General features: G+C 42.0%; 1 protein-coding gene across 1 annotated transcript in view; it reads right to left on the bottom strand.

Moving 5' to 3' along the window:
* CSMD3 (CUB and Sushi multiple domains 3) overlaps positions 1–21,389 on the bottom strand; it is a 3,006,114-nt gene that overhangs the window by 1,591,227 nt on the left and 1,393,498 nt on the right. Inside the window, exons 11-13 of the mRNA XM_078686868.1 lie at positions 20,127–20,248; positions 3,401–3,504; positions 86–198 (exon numbers count right to left, since the gene is read on the bottom strand). Of these exons, the coding sequence (XP_078542994.1) occupies positions 86–198; positions 3,401–3,504; positions 20,127–20,248 (339 nt within the window). The remainder of the gene's footprint in view (positions 1–85; positions 199–3,400; positions 3,505–20,126; positions 20,249–21,389) is intronic.

Here is a 21,389-nt window from a genome sequence, read left to right as displayed (position 1 = left end):
AAGGCCTGATGTTCCCTCGGCTGATTACACCCTCCCAGCTCCCAATCTCACAAGACGCTTGACCTGCCGCGACTGGTGCGCTTACCTTTGTAGCTGACTTTGAACCCGATGGAGCCCACGCTCTCGTCAGTCTGCAGATGTAACCACATCTGACTGCTCATGCTCACGATCAGATCCGGCACGAAGCTTCCTGTCAGCCTGCGGGCGTTCAGAAGGAAATACAGTCAAATACCGCCGAAAGGCAGCCACAACATGTTTTTAGTGTGCAACGAATATAAGAACTCTGGGGCATTTTCTGACACCAAAGGGGACAGCTGAATCACACCTATGCATTTTTCATGAACGAGAGGGAAACAACGCATTTAACTTCCCGCTCTGTTATGTGGTTTTCTCAAATCTGATTAACTGTTTTCAATCTTCTTTCATACAAACAATCATTGCAAAAATACAATCTTAATATAAAATGCTGTATCGTCCTCGCCACTGATGCTATCACATCTGCGTATTCTCAGGACAACCGTTACACCCACTGGCACGCGCAAGAGCGAGATAAACTTATGGATAATCAGAGCGCCGCAGCAGAGTGTGTACAGAGCTCCTCTCTTTTCAAGACAGCAACATATTTTGGATTTTGCTGCTTGTCGCATGTGTGTTTGTTTTCCATATTTTCATTGTAAACATACATACAGTAAAATAGTGTATGCCTTGAGGTAGATGGACCGATATACATAATGCATCTATTTTTTCTGACAATGCATTATCTCTAACATTTGTCTGAAATATGGGTTTCACCTGGCCGTTCCCAACATCCCTGACCTTGAAAGCACAGGAAAGGTGAACTCCAAGATGGCTCAAAGCATCACATCCCACTTCCATATCACATTTGCTGTGACAGGGTGTCACAATGGCCCGTTGAAGGATGTAAGCACTCATGCACAGGAAGCTTAAATTAATGGTGTGGTAAGGCAGTGGGAGAGGGATAACAGCGTCTGCCCAGTTACTCTGGAAACATCATTTTTCTTTCTACCTCATTATATTTTGGTATCTATGATAATATGTTTTGTTAGCATATGTTTTTGTAAATTACTGCTGCTTTGTTTAAGACTGAGATTAGATTTCCTCGCTCTTACAGGGCCGGTCTCACCTTGGAGGACTCATCGAAGATGGGTACTTGAAAGGTGGGCAACCTGTTGCCCTGTGTTTTTAGGAAATATTCTCACTAGATGCCCCCTTGGATCCAAGTGAACAACACTGAAGCCTTCCTACTACACTTTGGGTTCCCTGGATTGTCTTCTTCATTTTGATTGGGGTAGGGCATAACTCACGTAATTTGCTGTAGAGTAATTATGTAGAATTACCATACTGCAAAATTATATGAGATGCTATGTAATTATGCATGAAGAATAATACAGCAATTATCACTATTTTGTTAGTGCAAAATGCCTACTCATATCCAAAATGGATTAGGGGATGCACTTTGCGCTAAGAAATAGCGCTAAATGCAAAACAAGACAACAGCAGGGAAGCAGCCACTCCTGAAATCCTTTTTTCCTGTGCTTATTTTCCCTCATATTACTCTGAATTACTGGAGCAGGAATAACTGCTTAATTATTGGCAATACCACGTCAAAGAGTAACGCAGAATTACAGAACTAGTTTAGGCATAATTAAAATTACTCCCAAGTCAAGTTGAAAAATGAGTATATCCAGTGGCAGTGGGTAATTTGAGCTGGTGGTTGCAAGTGTGGTCCATTGGCACTCTTTTTCATTATCTGCCTTTGTACTGGAACAAGAGACAGAAAGGCAGCAAAAAGGGAAAGAATGGAAGGGAAAGATGTAAAGGCAGTGAAAAAGGAAGAAAATCGTCATGAAAATGAATCTGCACTAGTGATATAAAATGATTGGGAGAGTATTCAGGTGGAGGAAAGAGGCGAACTAAAGACAATCACCCTTGGTATTTGGTAATCTAACATTCAACAGTGGAGCAGCAAGCTTCTGAGGAAAGGTTTGGGCCCTGGCCCTCATGAATGTACAAATTAGGCACTGTACAAGTGTGATATCGGGTCCTACTTCTGACTTCTGAAAAAAGACTGTCATGTCTCCCTTATTTCGAAGTTATGATTCACCATACAGTGTCTGGTTCCAGTTAATTCACCTAAATCCCCTTGTGCGATTGCTAATGATGATCCCATCTTGAATCTTCGCTCTGTGTCTTCTGACCCAAGTGGGCAGATTTAGTAAGACACAATAATGAGAGAGATGCATAAAGAGATATGTGACATTGTGAGAGAGCAGGAAAGTCTCAGAAGAAAGGTAGGCAACACAAATGAGAAAAGTGAGAACATTAGACCATAGGTAAAGCAGGGGCTTTATACATAAATACATGGGCATAATCCTCTCCGGGACAGCAATAATCAGAGCCGTATGACAAAGAGGAAACCCAAGAATTGAGTCAAAGCAACCCCCTTAGAACAGAAATGCTGGAACTTTGAGGCACCTTTCAAACTGCACACATGGACCCCTGATTTGAACCAATAATTGAGAACATAGTAATATATACTAAGGCTCGCCATTATTTAGCCCTCACTTTACCGTGGTAAGTGCATGTTGAGTTTTATAATTGAACATGGGCCACCATCTCTCTCTCTCTTTTTTTTTTCGGAAATAGCAAGAACATATTTTTGCTGTCAATGCCACCAAAGACCAGGGAATGCTGGGCATTACAGGGCGTTAAGCTATGTTTTTTTCTGATGTCAGCAAACGAAATAAAATGTCAGGAAGTCTCAAATCATAAAAGAGCTTAAAGAGCAAATATAATTTGACATGTTGTTCACATCTCGGCTTAAAATGACTCTGACATAGATTTTATACACCCGGGTTTACAGTGCTGCAACCCAATTCCTGAATGTTAATGGACTAGAGGCTGGCAGGGCAGTGAGATATACAACCTGTCTCCATACTTTGTAACATTGAGAATTATACATAAGTGTGGCAAACTGGGAAACCATTGTATAATGATCCATTAAAAAGTGCGAAATAGTGCCACTAACTAGAGCCACAGCTGAATATGGTTACAACATTGCATCCATCTATATAATAAATCATACAATTCTTCATCTCACTCCATCAAGTACTTCTTTCCATCACAGCAAACATATCTTGCAGACAACGCTTCTCTCTGGTGGATTTACATTTTTCCTAGTTCGCTTGGTCCATTGTAACAATACATACATTTCAATACCACTATAGCCTACTTGCCTCTTGTACCCACTGAATGGTTATACATAGCATGTATTTGAATATGCTGAATTTGATAGCCCTGATACCAAGGTAACACAAGGACTGGGTAATTTCATTTGACCATTTAAGAACTGATTAGTAAATAATTCTATTTGACTTACTCTTGCAGCACTCTTTTGGGGTCACCAACTTCTCCTCCATCTCCAATTGTCAAAGTGTCATAGCCTATTTCAAGGTCAAACTCTTCAAAAATAATCTGAATGACCTAGAAAATAAATACATATGAACATATTAGTATACTGCATAACTTAAGGAATGCATTGTGTGTATGTGAGAACATTTATTTATTAATTAATTTTATTTGAAAAGTTTATATACAGGTTACATAGTTACATCACTTAAATCAAAGTCACAGGGGGAGTTGTTTCAGTTATTTCATTTTCATAGCGTAACCTTTGTGACTTTCGTTCAACACATTATTTATTGCACCTGAGTAGAATAATCATTTTAATATATGAAATGCGCTAATTAGAAATGTAACACCAGCTCTATTTCAAGATTCAGTCCGTGGTCAGCTGTCCTTATTGTAATGATCCAACTGGATTCCTGTTTATGCAAATTTAGAATTCTGTTTCCCCCTGTGATTGTTTGGGGTAGTTGCAATATCATGAAATCTGGTCTGAATTCATTCCCATTGTGGATATTCTGAGTGGTAGCAATATTGGACATGGCCCTGTCATCTCTAGATCCTTCTTTTTCATTATGGTTTCCATGGGGTCTAAAATCGATTCCATATAAAGACATTATTGCAATTTAAATCTGTGTACTATTTAGTGATGTGATTTGTTGCATTACAGCCGTGATATCGCCCAAAGTGAACAAAACACGTGAGCTGCACTACATCGCACCAATACCTGTACCAGCTTTTCATCTATTGAGGAAGAGTAAATGTGCTTATGGGCTTAATCTCAAGCTGAAAAGGGACTCTTTACTAACTTGTATTATTTCTTCTGGATGTCGTTTTTAGAGTGTGCTCAAACCTTCTTTGTATACATCACTAGTGAGATAGCAGCATTGAAACAGTTGCAATATCCTTGTAGCAGGCTGTGTAGAACTGTGATATGTTTTCAGTTTTCTTAGGCGAGAAAGGCTAGAGTGCTAATGTGAGCTGCATTTGAGCTCCTCTTCGACATAGAGGATTAAAGAAGAGTAAACTAATCCTCAGAGAAAAAAGTGTAAAAGTTTATGTCTACAAGAACAATTAAACATCTATATTATTAAGGACTTAAAGGTCAACACATAAGTAAGGAAAGGTATGAGAGTAAAAGGTAAACGAGAAAACAAAACTTAGTAGCATCAGTCAGAGGGTTAAAATGTACAGGGGAGAGGAAAATTCTCTATAAGAAACAATTAGTCAACAGCAGCAACATTGTAAACATTGGGAAAGGTCAGAAGCCTCTAATTATCTCTAAGATACCATATGGAAGCCCGAGGGAGGAAGGGAATGAGGCCAGGCAAATGAGCAAGGGACTGTTGTTGTCTAGGATATGAGGTAATATAGAGTGAGAAATGTACTTTCTAACTTAGACAAAAAATGCCGTTTAAATAATTCCCATAGCACTGAGGCAGAGAGCTATGTCTGTCAACCTTAGGCTGAATCTGGATGTGGGCACCTAAAAATCATATGCTACAGATGAGAAAATGGGAAGGATTTCAGGCTTGAAAACTGTTTGCTGAAGCTGATACACAATGGGTTTTGTTATGTGATCATCTGCGTACTTGCATAGCACACATCTCGCCTAGATAGTCAGGTGCTGGAAGAACGGGCTGTGCATGCTCTGACAGGGGCCTCGGGAAGAACCAGGGTTTCTTGCAGAATACTAGGGCTGAACTGGTGGGTCTTATGTGTATGGGGTGGTCATTCAACGCTTTATCAACTGGGTAAGGGAAGGATCGTCTGGCTGCACTGGCCCGTCATATGCGAGGGTCAGGACGAGCATGTGGCCGACTGGGTCCAGGTTTCTGATTGGTGTGTGGAAGCTGATGCAACGTTATATCTGTGGTCTACATAATATAGTGTTTGTACGTGGGTGTAAGGAGCTTAAAAAGCGGGCATTTTGGATGGGGAAGCAGTGAAGATGTTTGAGATGTGAGGAAATGTGGGTGCGGCAGTGGAAGAATGGCCTTGAGCATGAATCCCTCTACTGCGCTTTGGATGATCTGCAGTCTGTTGGTGAGCTGAGCGTTGTTGCTGTAGTCCAGTTTGCTGTTGACAAGCACGGGTCATCCCAAGATGCTGTTCAAGCTTCACTTGGTCAGTTCTTTATGCTTATAGCCCTCAAACTATTCACCAAAGTCTATGACGTTTCCCTTTGAAAAGCCATATAATTCCATATCCTAAGGGCATTTTGCTTAACGTTTGGGAAACAAGACACTATGGTAGTGATAGGTTCCACCCAAATAATGCTGGTTGAGATGATTCGCCAACTTAGTGTTGAAGAGGATAGTTACTGGTATTATTATATGACATTTGTATAGCCCAATTCTGGAACTTGTGTAGATCTATGTGCCATTCAAACATGGTAAATGCAATTACACTAATCTCAGTTCTGGACATTTCTCCAGAACTGGTTTTTATTGAAGCTAGTCTCTCCTGCACCTAAGTATCCACATTTCCAGCAGTGTTTTCTTCCAGATGGCAGGTTCCCCATTAGGTTTAGGTCCAGCTGCCCCTATAGATCGAATTCCGAAAGCAACACCCTCAGATCTGCAATCAAGAGATATTCATGTCAAAATAAAGAATAACTCTTTCAATGTTCCTCCAACAGTCCTCTTACAACAGGCATTGCGATTAAGTCCTTAATAAAATGGTTTGAATATGCTAGCCTACCAACTGTAAATACCAAAGGAGAACTAGGATGCCATTGATAGAGTATCGCAATACAATCCCTAAAGTTGTATGGAGATCAAAGTAATTCTTTTTCTGAGATGCAAGTAGACCCAAAAGCCTTTTCAGCTTTCCTTGCAGCGCCTTTACAGTTAAAAGTGAGCTTCTGTGTACACTCCAACTCCACCGACCAGTTATGATTTCATCCCTTCTAAGTTCAAAGGCCTTCCAATTCAAAAGAGAGTCTAGGATGGAAACCTCAGTAGAAAGAACTATTTGTAAACGATTTCCTTGCAAATTTCAGGGCAGTCTCAATAATACTCTGCCATCCTATTTGAATATTCTGTGTCTGCTTTTGTGTCAAACCTCTGGCTGTAGATTCCTTGATGTGAAGAGGTGTAGATTCCTACAAGGACATATGAATACATCATTAATTCATTTCAGTTAGTCCAGAAAAAGTATTTTCAATATTTTCCGTTAATCAACACTAAAGAGGTAATCAAATCTGATTGACATATCTAGCAGTCCCAGGTCAGGCTGGAATTTGGCATGTTCCCCCAAGGGCCTGTCAGGAATGGGGCCCTTCTTAAATTGTGCTGAAAGCTAAGATCATCTCACAATAGGCCACCTGTGCTGGTTAGAAATGAGAAAGCAATCTTACAGCAAAACCTCAAGGCCCACCTTTTTACAGCAGGACATTCATGCTCTAAAAGTAGCAGAAGCTTGCGACTCAAACATGGAATATGCTGCCTTCAAAACAGCAACCAACAAGGCCGCAGACCTTCAATCTTGGTCTTCAGACAAGGCGGAACTCGCTCATTAATGGCATGCATGGGCAGTCTTGTCTTCATATGCTGTCCCTGGGCCACAACCATATCTGACCTCTCACTTCTCAGCGACATTGGAACATGCCTCTTTCTGTTCCATTGCTTTGCTAAAATCAAAGGATTTGGTCCCTTCCTGGAAGCAACCCTGGCCAAATAACCACTGATGCTTCTGCGGATATGGCCTAGAAACCAAGCTCCCCTAATTTGCGTGTGCCCTGGTCTCCTCCCCATAGCAGAAACAGGCTACGCTCAGCACGGAGGGCCCTTCAAATTAGGTCTTGTCGTCCAGCTGTAGCCACACTTCTGAATGACCATTCAATCAACTGCTATGAAAGACAACAAGGTTCCTGCTCGAGGCATCAAAGCAGCTGACACTGCAAACGCCTCATGCTCCAAAGTAAAATCCAGAATTGATGTGAACGTTCTGAGGTCAGAATCAGCATGAACCTCAGAATCCGCATGAACCTCAGAATCAGCATGAACCTCAGACTGCTTGGGTTGAAAAGCCACACTATATAGCATGGGCTACAACTAGAATCGATCAACCCCTCGAAATCAAGGGTACCTCAGTATTAAGAATTGTAATTGTTTTTGTGCCCTATTTAGCACTTTTGCGTTGTAACAAACAGTTTGAACTTTAGCACTTTAAAAGGGAGGGGCAACAGTTAGAGTATTACATTTGCTCTTTGTCTAATTCATTAACCTATTAGCAATGTGACAGCACCTGTTTTAAAGCTTATGCACGTTATTAGAACGGTAAAGTTAGCAGGCGCTGTTTACGCCATATTTTCAAGCACTTTATGTTGCTGTCGTCTCGTATTAACGTCAAGGTCTTGGCAATAGCAGGTGTTTTCAGGGCCGACTTGACTTGATACGGATTTTTATTAATTGTTTTTTATAAAATGTCACGGATGTACGTTGCAATGATTATACATAATCTGCAATAAAGATTATTACACAGGTTGATTGCAGATTTAAACTTTTCATATCAAATTTGTTATCCTTAAAACACAGATTAAGTCACATTTATCTTTCGGATTAATCGACCTCACATCAAGTTTGTCAGGAATCAATTTAATTTTCTAAGCACCTTGGCATTTTATTCTGATTTGTGTTTAAAATAAGGTCTTTCACAAATTCATAACTGATCCAGATTAACCTATAAAGTTGAGCTATCTTTCAATACATTTAGATTATGTCATCAATAGATTTATATTAGTAAACGTCAGTCCGAGCCCTCGACAGACTACCAAGCAACTCTCATATAGAAACGGCTGACATGGACACAAACAGACCATTTTAGCAGAGAGCATGTGGCACAGGCCTGCTCAGCGGGCATCCTTTAACGGCAGATGTAAAACCATCACAGGAGGAAATAGACCATGCAGACGTCATTGCTTAGACCACCTTTCCCCCCGGATAGTAGGTTTCTTGAATATTAAATACATATTCGCTGCTGAAATTATTTACAGTTGTCGTCACGATATCAACATGGAAACAAATATCAATACCCGTCTGCATATACAAAAAAAGATGAGTTATCCTAGTGAAACACAATCGAGAATAAGCACATATTATAATGGTTTCTACGTGATCAGGGCACGCCCACAAGTTTTAGTGCGAAATAAGAACCATATCACTTTCAAGGGCGCACTTCACCGTTACTACGTGTCCAGAGAAGATACACATATATGTTTCCTAGGTTTCATTACAGCTTCAATATTTTAAAATTAAAACTTTTTATGGAGTGCAATTGCAGCTTGGCTGAAATGTGATCACATTAAACATAAATACTGATAATTTAGCATGAATCTGAAAATACCCTTATCTTTTATACTGCTCTTCGAAGTTTGGAAGAGACCTCTACGAGGAGTTCATTAATAAGGAGCAACCAATAACCAAGAGGAGTACAATTTTCATAACATCAAAGACAATAAAACAAAAAATCACATCAAAATTGGGTTTGGTGCTTGTCCAACAGTGTCGGAAAAGAAGGTCTGCGTGTGCTTCTTTTCGGACACAGTCACAATAGGAGCAGGCAGTGATTTAAGCATCTAAAATAGATAAGTGACTATCTGCCAGATTCATGAAAGGGCCGTTTTGCGAGTCTTTAATAGCGATTCATAAGGAATCGCTATTAAGGACTTGCAAAACGGGATTCATGTAGGAATTGCTAAATAAATTGCGATTCCTACATGTTCCTTATTTGCAATGAGCAAATTGCTAATCGCAAATAAGGAATAACTCCCCATGCATTCCTATGGGCCTACAGGCCCATAGGAATGCATGGGGAGTTATTCCTTATTTGCGATTAGCAATTTGCTAATCGCAAATAAGGATGCGATTTCAAGGGTGCAGGGGTGTCCAAAGGACACCCTGTAGCACCCCTGAAATGTGAATTTACACTGATGTTGTGCACACACATGTCCAAAGGACATGTGTGTGTGTAACATGCAACTTAGAAAAATGCATATAAATGCATTTTTCTAAGTTTTCGCTATTTACCACAAGGTTTCACTTCGTGGTAAATAGCGGTCCTAAATTGCGAATTCGCAATTTTTAAATGTTTCATGAATAGCATTTAAGGAATCTCTAATAGAGATTCCTTAAATGCTAATCCTCGCAAATTTGCGAATTCTTTATTAGCGATTTTTGCATTTGGGATGATGAATCCCAAATGCAAAAATTGCACTCGCAAAGGGCCAGATTCTCAGAATCTGGCCCTTTTGCGAGCGCATTTCGCTTGATGAATCTGGCTGTTAGAGGCGGAAAATGACTCAGAAATATTTCCCTTGGACCCCTTCATGCCGCGCTATGCTAGAACCATCCGAAATATTGGATTGATCCAATTGATCAATTGATCCAATTGATTTTTAAGTCTGAGAGTGGATTAGTATTGATTGAATATTTGATGGTTGCGCTCTACGTTTGATTAGGTCCTGATGATAACGTGATAATTAGCAAGGTCGAAACACCGTGGACATCTTCCTTGGCACAAAATAAAGAGGAAGCATATATTGTGGTTTTTTTTGTCATTTGACAAACTTGTTTTTGTATTTTCTCCTTTGCCATCGTTTCTTCATTTACACCTAGTTTGTATTTTCTCAATTGTGTATGTTCTTGTAACTTTGCGAGCACCAATGGATCATTGTGTATTTGTGTATTTTGTATTAACTTACAAACACATTTCTTCATATAGTTTTGTGGGTACTTCATTATTTTTTTATTTTTTTTATTCTTTAAATGGACAGATATATGTTGCAACTGTTGTTATTTTTAATTATTCCCTGAATCTTTGTTGTGCTTATATTGTTTATTGGCCACAGGTTTGGGGTAGAGGGATGTCCCTGTTTGCTGCAATCACTTTTAGAAAGTGATCATTTTCTTGCTTTACCATTCCGTGTGCCTTTGCCTGTTGGTGTCTTCACCGTCTGTTTTTGGAGTGACATGAGCTGAGGATGTTCTTTCACTATAGACAGTCACAAGGGGGTTGAGGTGTGTCCTGGCTTTCCTTGGTGAATCATAGCCAGGCTGAATATACCTTTCTACATTTTGAGTGGTGGGAGCAGTTTTCACTAGCATTTGAATAAGCTGTGTCTCCTTTGCACAATGCTTTCTCCACGCTCTGTGGTCATGCTGGACCAGGGAGGACAGAACAGTTTGGGACCGAGCTCAGATACTCTGCAACAAGGGCTTCGATGAGAAAATGGGTTATACGTATTGGACCTAAAACACCATTCTTTAGATTACTTTTGGAAACAAGAGGACCCTGCCAAGAAGAATAGCTGAAGAGCTGTATGAGGAGTGCTGCCTTTCTGTGTGAATGGTGGGCTGGCCTGCAGTTGCTGCTTCTGTCTGTGGTGGAGGAACAAGACTGACTCTTTTTGTGCTGCTGTGGTATCCTGCTTGTGAATAATCTCCAAGAGCTTGCTTTATGGCACCAAATGTGATGTTATGACCATTGCCTAGTGCAAACTGATTTATGAATCTATGTGAGGTTATGACAATTGCCTTGTTGGTAGAGTGATTTATGTGATTGTGGTCTATGTGTTTTATATACATTGTATGAGATATTTTATATAACCTTGTGTAGTGTTTCTTTTGTAGTGTATTTTGGCAGTAACTGCTGTGTGTGTGTGTTTTGCAAAGGCTTTACACATTGCCTCAGGGATAAGCCTGACTGCTCTGCCCAGCTCCCAAGGGGGTGAGCAAGGGTTATCTTAGGTGTGTAACACAGTTATCCTGACTAGATTGGTGGGTTATGCCTGGCTTAGGTGCATACCCTAGCCAACCTCGAACCCCTTTTCTAACAGCAGGGAAGCCCAGAACTGGCTGATTCTGGACAGTAATTCTGCACCATGTTTTTTCTCAACTATCCTGGCCGGGTTAGAGAATATATTGCAAAACCTGGATTGTGCTATTTCTTTCACGGTTCCTGCTTTCAGCAGGAGGAATCTGAGTGTGGAAACACTAATGAGGACAACTTGAGTGGATCACGCCCTGTGCAACCCAAGAACTTCATATGTTTTCTTTCTATAAACTTAAGATAACATGAACATTTTGTCACATTTCTGTAGATGGGAGACTATCCGGATTTCATCAGCCAGACAATGCCTGCTCAAGATATTTTGGCTACAATGGCACACACCTGCCTACAAAGCATTTTGCCTACTTTAGAATAACAATAAAATGACTACTTATCAGTCAGAATGGGGAGCTTGGCATGTATCCCTTTAGAAACTTATGATGAATCCATGATAAATCCTTTCTCTTATACATAAATGTAATTTGATAGCTGATGCAAATATGTGCATTCCAGGAAGTGATAAAGTAGGGCTCAGATTGTGTACAATGTGCAATAAAACCAATCAAGCAGAGAAAAACAGGTGCCTTGGGAACAGACTCAGCATTGCCTTCTTTTTTGCAAAATGTTGGAAAATTGTATTGACTTTATTAAATGTTTCCAGGGGCAACGTTTTATTAATGCACAGGAACGAGTCAGCAGATGGGCCCAGAAAGAAAGCACAAGTAAACTGAAATGTGTTGAAAAGTATATATTTCTGCATCATAACATGCATTATGATACTATAGCAGAAGCATGGTAAATTCATTTCATCAGCAAAGGAGACATTTTCTAAACACTGTGGACTGAGAGTACTAGAATTGCTAACCGAGACAGGTCTCTGGCGCGATGTTGGGCTCTTCTGTGTCTTGAACAGCTGGAGCAGCGATATTTTACTACCTTAGTGGAAAATTGTTGCTTATCACAGGAACTTTAAAGGCATCTACTACTTTTGACTTGAAATGTAGCAGCATTGTTACAATCTTTAAACTAAACAATAACACAATAGCAACATAATATCACAACTAAGACATAACAGGGAGCGAAACAGAGCACAACAACCTAAGTATAACACAAAAAGATCACGCTGCAATTAAGCTGCACAAAACACAACTACATAAAAACAAAACACATCACCACTGCAACACAATGTAACACAAGTATGCACAAAACGTATTGTTTCATATAACCACCTCAAGAAATCTGCTTTCATAATATTGTGCAAAAAACACAGTTGATGGACAGAATGTAGAACAATGTCATACATTCACCCCAGTACAAGGATCTGGGCCTAAATCCATCGTTTTTTTGCACTCCACACCACCCTGGGTTAGACACTGGCTATATGCAAATCAGCACTGACCCTGTGCCTCATGGGAACAGTCCAGTCCGAACTACCAAGCCATGTCTTTCCCAGACCGGAATCAAGCATCCAAGGACCGGTTTCTGGCTATCAGCCTTCATCAGCCTGGATAGCTTGACTCCAGTGGTGTGGAGAGCCTGGGACTCACGTCTGAGCATACCCAGCCCACTCGGGGTGAAAATTGCAAAAAACACAGTTGATGGACAGAATGTAGAACAATGTCATACATTCACCCCAGTACAAGGATCTGGGCCTAAATCCATCGTTTTTTTGCACTCCACACCACCCTGGGTTAGACACTGGCTATATGCAAATCAGCACTGACCCTGTGCCTCATGGGAACAGTCCAGTCCGAACTACCAAGCCATGTCTTTCCCAGACCGGAATCAAGCATCCAAGGACCGGTTTCTGGCTATCAGCCTTCATCAGCCTGGATAGCTTGACTCCAGTGGTGTGGAGAGCCTGGGACTCACGTCTGAGCATACCCAGCCCACTCGGGGTGAAAATTGCAAAAAACACAGTTGATGGACAGAATGTAGAACAATGTCATACATTCACCCCAGTACAAGGATCTGGGCCTAAATCCATCGTTTTTTTGCACTCCACACCACCCTGGGTTAGACACTGGCTATATGCAAATCAGCACTGACCCTGTGCCTCATGGGAACAGTCCAGTCCGAACTACCAAGCCATGTCTTTCCCAGACCGGAATCAAGCATCCAAGGACCGGTTTCTGGCTATCAGCCTTCATCAGCCTGGATAGCTTGACTCCAGTGGTGTGGAGAGCCTGGGACTCACGTCTGAGCATACCCAGACCACTCGGGGTGAAAATTGCAAAAAACACAGTTGATGGACAGAATGTAGAACAATGTCATACATTCACCCCAGTACAAGGATCTGGGCCTAAATCCATCGTTTTTTTGCACTCCACACCACCCTGGGTTAGACACTGGCTATATGCAAATCAGCACTGACCCTGTGCCTCATGGGAACAGTCCAGTCCGAACTACCAAGCCATGTCTTTCCCAGACCGGAATCAAGCATCCAAGGACCGGTTTCTGGCTATCAGCCTTCATCAGCCTGGATAGCTTGACTCCAGTGGTGTGGAGAGCCTGGGACTCACGTCTGAGCATACCCAGCCCACTCGGGGTGAAAATTGCAAAAAACACAGTTGATGGACAGAATGTAGAACAATGTCATACATTCACCCCAGTACAAGGATCTGGGCCTAAATCCATCGTTTTTTTGCACTCCACACCACCCTGGGTTAGACACTGGCTATATGCAAATCTGTCCATCAACTGTGTTTTTTTGCAATTTTCACCCCGAGTGGGCTGGGTATGCTCAGACGTGAGTCCCAGGCTCTCCACACCACTGGAGTCAAGCTATCCAGGCTGATGAAGGCTGATAGCCAGAAACCGGTCCTTGGATGCTTGATTCCGGTCTGGGAAAGACATGGCTTGGTAGTTCGGACTGGACTGTTCCCATGAGGCACAGGGTCAGAGCTGATTTGCATATAGCCAGTGTCTAACCCAGGGTGGTGTGGAGTGCAAAAAAACGATGTATTTAGGCTCAGATCTCTGTACTGGGGTGAATGTATGACATTGTTCTACATTCTGTCCATCAACTGTGTTTTTTTGCAATTTTCACCCCGAGTGGGCTGGGTATGCTCAGACGTGAGTCCCAGGCTCTCCACACCACTGGAGTCAAGCTATCCAGGCTGATGAAGGCTGTTAGCCAGAAACCGGTCCTTGGATGCTTGATTCCGGTCTGGGAAAGACATGGCTTGGTAGTTCGGACTGGACTGTTCCCATGAGGCACAGGGTCAGAGCTGATTTGAATATAGCCAGTGTCTAACCCAGGGTGGTGTGGAGTGCAAAAAAACGATGGATTTAGGCTCAGATCTCTGTACTGGGGTGAATGTATGACATTGTTCTACATTCTGTCCATCAACTGTGTTTTTTTGCAATTTTCACCCCGAGTGGGCTGGGTATGCTCAGACGTGAGTCCCAGGCTCTCCACACCACTGGAGTCAAGCTATCCAGGCTGATGAAGGCTGATAGCCAGAAACCGGTCCTTGGATGCTTGATTCCGGTCTGGGAAAGACATGGCTTGGTAGTTCGGACTGGACTGTTCCCATGAAACACAGGGTCAGAGCTGATTTGCATATAGCCAGTGTCTAACCCAGGGTGGTGTGGAGTGCAAAAAAACGATGGATTTAGGCTCAGATCTCTGTACTGGGGTGAATGTATGACATTGTTCTACATTCTGTCCATCAACTGTGTTTTTTTGCAATTTTCACCCCGAGTGGGCTGGGTATGCTCAGACGTGAGTCCCAGGCTCTCCACACCACTGGAGTCAAGCTATCCAGGCTGATGAAGGCTGATAGCCAGAAACCGGTCCTTGGATGCTTGATTCCGGTCTGGGAAAGACATGGCTTGGTAGTTCGGACTGGACTGTTCCCATGAGGCACAGGGTCAGAGCTGATTTGCATATAGTCAGTGTCTAACCCAGGGTGGTGTGGAGTGCAAAAAAACGATGGATTTAGGCTCAGATCTCTGTACTGGGGTGAATGTATGACATTGTTCTACATTCTGTCCATCAACTGTGTTTTTTTGCAATTTTCACCCCGAGTGGGCTGGGTATGCTCAGACGTGAGTCCCAGGCTCTCCACACCACTGGAGTCAAGCTATCCAGGCTGATGAAGGCTGATAGCCAGAAACCGGTCCTTGGATGCTTGATTCCGGTCTGGGAAAGACATGGCTTGGTAGTTCGGACTGGACTGTTCCCATGAGGCACAGGGTCAGAGCTGATTTGCATATAGCCAGTGTCTAACCCAGGGTGGTGTGGAGTGCAAAAAAACGATGGATTTAGGCTCAGATCTCTGTACTGGGGTGAATGTATGACATTGTTCTACATTCTGTCCATCAACTGTGTTTTTTTGCAATTTTCACCCCGAGTGGGCTGGGTATGCTCAGACGTGAGTCCCAGGCTCTCCACACCACTGGAGTCAAGCTATCCAGGCTGATGAAGGCTGATAGCCAGAAACCGGTCCTTGGATGCTTGATTCCTGTCTGGGAAAGACATGGCTTGGTAGTTCGGACTGGACTGTTCCCATGAGGCACAGGGTCAGAGCTGATTTGCATATAGCCAGTGTCTAACCCAGGGTGGTGTGGAGTGCAAAAAAACGATGGATTTAGGCTCAGATCTCTGTACTGGGGTGAATGTATGACATTGTTCTACATTCTGTCCATCAACTGTGTTTTTTTTCATAATATTGTGGTCAACAGGTGTTTGCACCAAGCACTGCATTATGCTTACCGTTAAGGACATGAAATAGTGCCAGTCAAAAAATAAATTCTGCGCCAGACCAATAATTCAACAGTGAGAAGTCATATTCTGTTTGTACAATGTTTTAATTTTACAAAAGTGTCTTTGTTCGATATTAGGGAATCCACGCATTTATTAAAAAATGCATTTGTGTACCAGCCTGCACATATTAAACGCATTTACATTTTGCAAACCTTCCACAGAAATATTTCATCTTATGTTCATGGTGTCTGAGGAGCAAATCATGTTTTTTGCTCACAAACCAACCTATTAAGCTGATGGAAATTGCCTTAAACTAAACCTAGACTCCTGTGGTTCACTGCCTTTATTTGCAAAATGACTGACAGACCAGGACATTTTTAGCCGAGGTGAGCATCCAAATTGATTTTGTAGCATATGGCCTTAAAAAACCGCATGGTTTTGCAGACATTTGGCATCAGAAAACTGGCTTGCATGTAGATGTAGACCATTAATGTCAATTCACCAAAATGCCAGGGGTAGCAGAAGTGACAACACACGCCCTTTAACCTTCAGTTTCACTCACACACTTATGCATATACATGCACATACACACATTAACTCTTACACACACTCTCTCAACTAAGCACACTACAGCCCATAAGTACGCACACCATACACAATTCAAAGTTTTTTTTTTACTTACCTCAGCTTCCAGGGAAGATCATATTCACTATTAGTGTAATAAATAAATTGAGAGAAAACAAAGTGATTGGAGCCCCAATCCATGGACGTTCATAAGGACAAGCTACCACTTTATTCCTGGCACTGATTGTACCACCTCTGAGGACAGGGGTCTGTACCAAGTTCACATGGGCAAGCGAGGGGTCACAGCAGTGACCTCGGGCAACCCCTAAATGACGTCCATGATGTAGACTTACAGCCAGGGCGGACTGGCCATAGCGGGCACAGGGCGTTACCCCAGTGGGCCGCCAGGGTGTGGGCCGGTTTTGGGCACCCGGGGGCCCCCTGTAACAAAATCAGCCGAAACCGGCACTAACTAACTGCTCGGCCGCACCTCCCTGTCCCCCCTCCTGGCATCAGGCTGACCAGTTTGCCAGGGCCTGTTTCGCTTCCTAGTCTGGCCCTGCTTACAGCCTTTCATTGGGAACACTTGTGTTAAACATGTTTCAAAAAACACAATCATTTTTTCTTGAACGGGACAGAGGATACAAAAACAGCTTGAATGAACCAACTAAAACTGAAATGCATAGTCTTTAGTTTCTGCTTGAGATGTGTAAAGTTCCCAAGGTTACTTCCAGTAAGACAATGGTTAAATAGTGTGTTTTGCTGTTAATGCAAAACAATCTCTTTCTGCAGAAGATAAAAGAAGGAGGACAAAGAGAATATGACTGCAATAAATATACCTTCCTTCTAAGTCCCAAATATGTGTACAAGATGTTAAGCCAGTCTACTTCTCATTGTGTTTTATTATATTTGTAGTTCTATTTCACCCATCCACATTAGTTCCAGTGACCCAATATGAGTTAATATATTTAGAAAGATTTCCCTATAGGTTCGTGTAAAGGCTTTGAATCGTTTACCAATTCTAAGAACCCATTTATGTATAATCATTTCAATTTTGTGGGATACCCACCAAATCCCTAAATCTGGTAGACATTTATGTTATGCCGGCATAATCTTGTGAAATTGAGTTACATTAGTTCAGCTAAATTTCCCAAATGGTGCTATTATGTCTAGGGGTGGCCGTAGTTCGCGAAGTAGCGATACGAGTAGCTACGTGAAGTGCACTTCGCACTACGCGAGCTACGCGTAGCACTACGCGAACTGCGTAGTAGCATGTTCGCACTGTGCAAGATGTCGTTTTCAATGATTGCACAGTGCGGACAAGCATCTGGTACTGTGCAATCATTGAAAACAGCATCTTGCACAGTGTGAGCTGTTCTTTTCTGCCGCTCGAGTAGATTTTTACTCGAGCTGCAGCTTTCTCAACGCAGACTGGTAGTTTCTCATCGTGAGCGGTCGCTAGCATGCGTGACCACTCGCAATGAGAAACCTGACCTCCCCGCATTTAGAATCTCGTCGGGAGCGTTATTTTCCATGTTCGCGATCAGCAACTTGATGTTGCTGATCGCATACAATGAAAAAGTTTCGTGAGGACTTCATTTTGCTTGCTTGCGTCGCCAACTTGACGTTGAGGACCGCGAGCAAGCAAAAAATGACCGATGCACTACGCTACGCTACTCTATGCATGTTTACGCTTTGCTACGTGCAGTTCGTGTAGTGCGAAGTTGCGCAAACTTCGCAAACTATGCGAGTGTAGCGTAGTGCTTTGTCCAGGGTTAATCATGTCACATCGTATAGTTGCATGCTGTTCTGTACAACAATTTACAGTGAGTATTTGGGAACAACACGAATGATCAAAACACAGTGTTGGACTTGGCCCTCTCTGCAGGGTCCCCCTAAAACTTTTTGTCTTTACTCCTCTTATTTTCTGAACCCTTTTTTTGGTGGATTTTAGGATTCTGTGCACTTTACCACTGCTAAAGTGCTTGTGCACTCTCCTTTAACCATGGCAACATTTGCTTACACCCAATTGGTACATTTAATTTACTTGTATGTCCCTGGTAAAGTGGTACGACATGTACCCAAGGCTACTAGTGTGCCTGCAGCACTTATTGTGACACCCACATAAGTACCCCATTCAAACCTGTCTCAAACCATCCACTGCAGCCTGTGTGTGCAATTACAAACTGACATTTTGACTTGGCAAAGTAAACCTTTTGCCAGGTATAAACATTCCTTTTCAGTAGATATAAGTCACCCTAGGTTAGGCCTAAACAGCCCATAGGGCAGGGTGTGTTTAATTTTAAAAGTTTTACTTTCAAGTTTTACATGTTCTGGGAGTGAAAAACTCTCAAATTCTTTTTTTACTACTGCAAAATCTACCTCTCCAGTATGATAACATTGGGTTAATCTATTACCTTTAATAAGTGAAAACGTTTGATTGGGAGCAGCTAGAAAAATCATATTTGGTGTCTGGGGAACTTAGAACCATCTTTAATGATAAAGTCAAACTTTAGTCATAAATCTGAAAATGATACTTTTGGAAAGTTTGCATTTTCTTGTCCTGACTATTTGGTTCTTGTAGCCGGTTTCCTGGGTCACATGACTATGCGTAGTTGTCAGTTGGCCTTAGTGTATTCCTCCCAGACAGCATCACATTAAAGGACAATCGTTAGATTTCACCAACTATTTTATGATCCCGCATTATTCTCCAGCAAAAGGTGACGTAACCTATGAGACCATTTAGTCCATGCCTTGAGTTAGACTTCTATGGACCAACCCAACATATTATGGGACATTATAAATGTCAAAACTGTTATGTATGTGCTCATACTTTCAATAAAAAATAGTTCAGGCATGGAAATGGACCCCTGGTTCTCTGTGTGGGTTTGTAAGAATTGTTTGCATTTGGTCTAAATCTCCTAGGATGCCAGAATCTGTTGAATTATATGAGAGGAGGAGGGTGTGAATGTCAATTTCAGAGAGAGGATCTTTAAGTCATATGAGCTAAGTGTAGGTGTTGGGGTAGGGTATTTTTTTCCATCTCAGATGAGGAGATACTGAGAGAGTTGGGGTCTCATTGGGTCTAGGGCAGTATTTAGTGTCTGGAACCTATTTGCAGCTATTCATCATATGGGTTTTGCAGTTCCATATGCTGTTTGCAAGCTCTGATGTGATGCTTATTAGATTTAGTATGTTTTGCCTAATTGTTTGCAGGCCCCTTGTAATTTCCCCAAGTTTGGACTCTAGTGATATGTGAGAGCAAGAGGTTGAGGTTTTGGTCCATAGGCCCGGAGAAGGAGAGGTGGTTAAAGCAGTTGCGTTAGAATGCTGCTGGTCAGGGAGAATCAGCTGGGTGGAGGTTGGTGTAGATGGAATGGGGCCTGAAAGCTGGTGAGCTGGGCAGGTAGGAGCACTGGTGGCTTAATCTGCATGGTCATGTTTGGACGTGGGATATCAGGCATCATTTGTGAGATGGTTTGGGCCATTGTGAGTGAGATTGTTTGGAATGATTTAAAAAAAAAAACTTTTACCAAAGTAACACAAATCACATTTGAGGCAGTGTTCCCCTCTGATGTTATTTTACACTTACCTTGTTTGGATTTTCAGCGGTGATAACCCAGACACACTGAGCATTGCTGTCGTACTGGAAGGGGAAGTTCGGTGATGTAAAGGTGCCACTTGGTCCCAGCAGACTGGACCCACACGTCTTTACTGTAAAACAGTATAACCATATGTCAGAGAGCAGAACTGAACTTAAATGGAGCAAGAACATGTATGTTACACCACCATGCGCTGCCTCCACTTCCTATGAAGCAAAATAATTGTTGTATTAGAATATAAACCCATATAAAACGAAATTAGGTCTATGTAAAAAGCGAACATCCACAAACGTTATTTGCGAAGCAGAACAGTAAATTTGAATTACTCCGAATAGTACTCCCACATAAGAATAAAAGATAAAGGGCCATATTACCAAGGGCCTTACCGCCGCTTTAGCGGGAATTTTTCCCGCTAAAGCGGCGATAATTTTATCGCCCTATTACCTAGCTGTCGCTAACACCAGTTAGCGACAGCTAGTAAGAGATAGCGACCATCTTGGGGCCCACATTGCTTGTCAGTGATAATTATCGCTAATGACATGCAAAGTGGGCGTGCCAAGATGTTAGCGACTGGAAACAGTCGCTAACATCACTATCTCCTATTACCAACTTTTGGAAATATTCGCGCTAAGCGCGAATATCTCCAAAAGCTAACGCCTGCCCAGAGCAGTTCTTAGCCATGTTATCCAATGGTGGGTGGATAACATGGCTAAGAGCATTAGCTCGGTAATGGATGAATATCGCTGACTTTACAGCGGTATTCATGCATTTCGGCCGATTTTTATCGCTTAGGAGATAAACCTTGATAATAGCAAGGCTCCTAAGCGATACAAATAGGCGAAGCGTGGCGATATAATTATAGCCGCTAACCAAGCTTAGCGATAATTATCGCTATTGCTTGGTAATATGCCCCAAAGTTTTAATTGTCCCAAACAATATAACAGTATGCTAAGTTAAAATGCACAGCCCAATAACATTTATTGCTAAAAGATTTCAAATGGTGTGCTTTAATATTATTTTAGGTCTTCTGAGCTAGGCCCTTCGTCCTCATGCAGGAACCCATTAACTTCACCAACATTGCAATGTTTACGTCATTCCTTTTTAATGGGCAAGCTGCCTGTAAACAGCTTTTGTTTTGGAAACATCGGCATATATTAAAAGTGTGAGACTTTACTGAGTGTTGTTGGAAGTTCTTTTTATGTGTATAAACTCTTTCACGAGTACTTTACTACTGATACAAAAATGTTATAATT

The sequence above is a fragment of the Lissotriton helveticus genome, chromosome 4_1 (assembly GCF_964261635.1).
Source record: "Lissotriton helveticus chromosome 4_1, aLisHel1.1, whole genome shotgun sequence".
Classification (NCBI taxonomy): domain Eukaryota; kingdom Metazoa; phylum Chordata; class Amphibia; order Caudata; family Salamandridae; genus Lissotriton; species Lissotriton helveticus.
The sequence above is the reverse complement of the archived record's forward strand: the minus strand, read 5'-3'. Positions and strand labels throughout refer to the sequence as shown.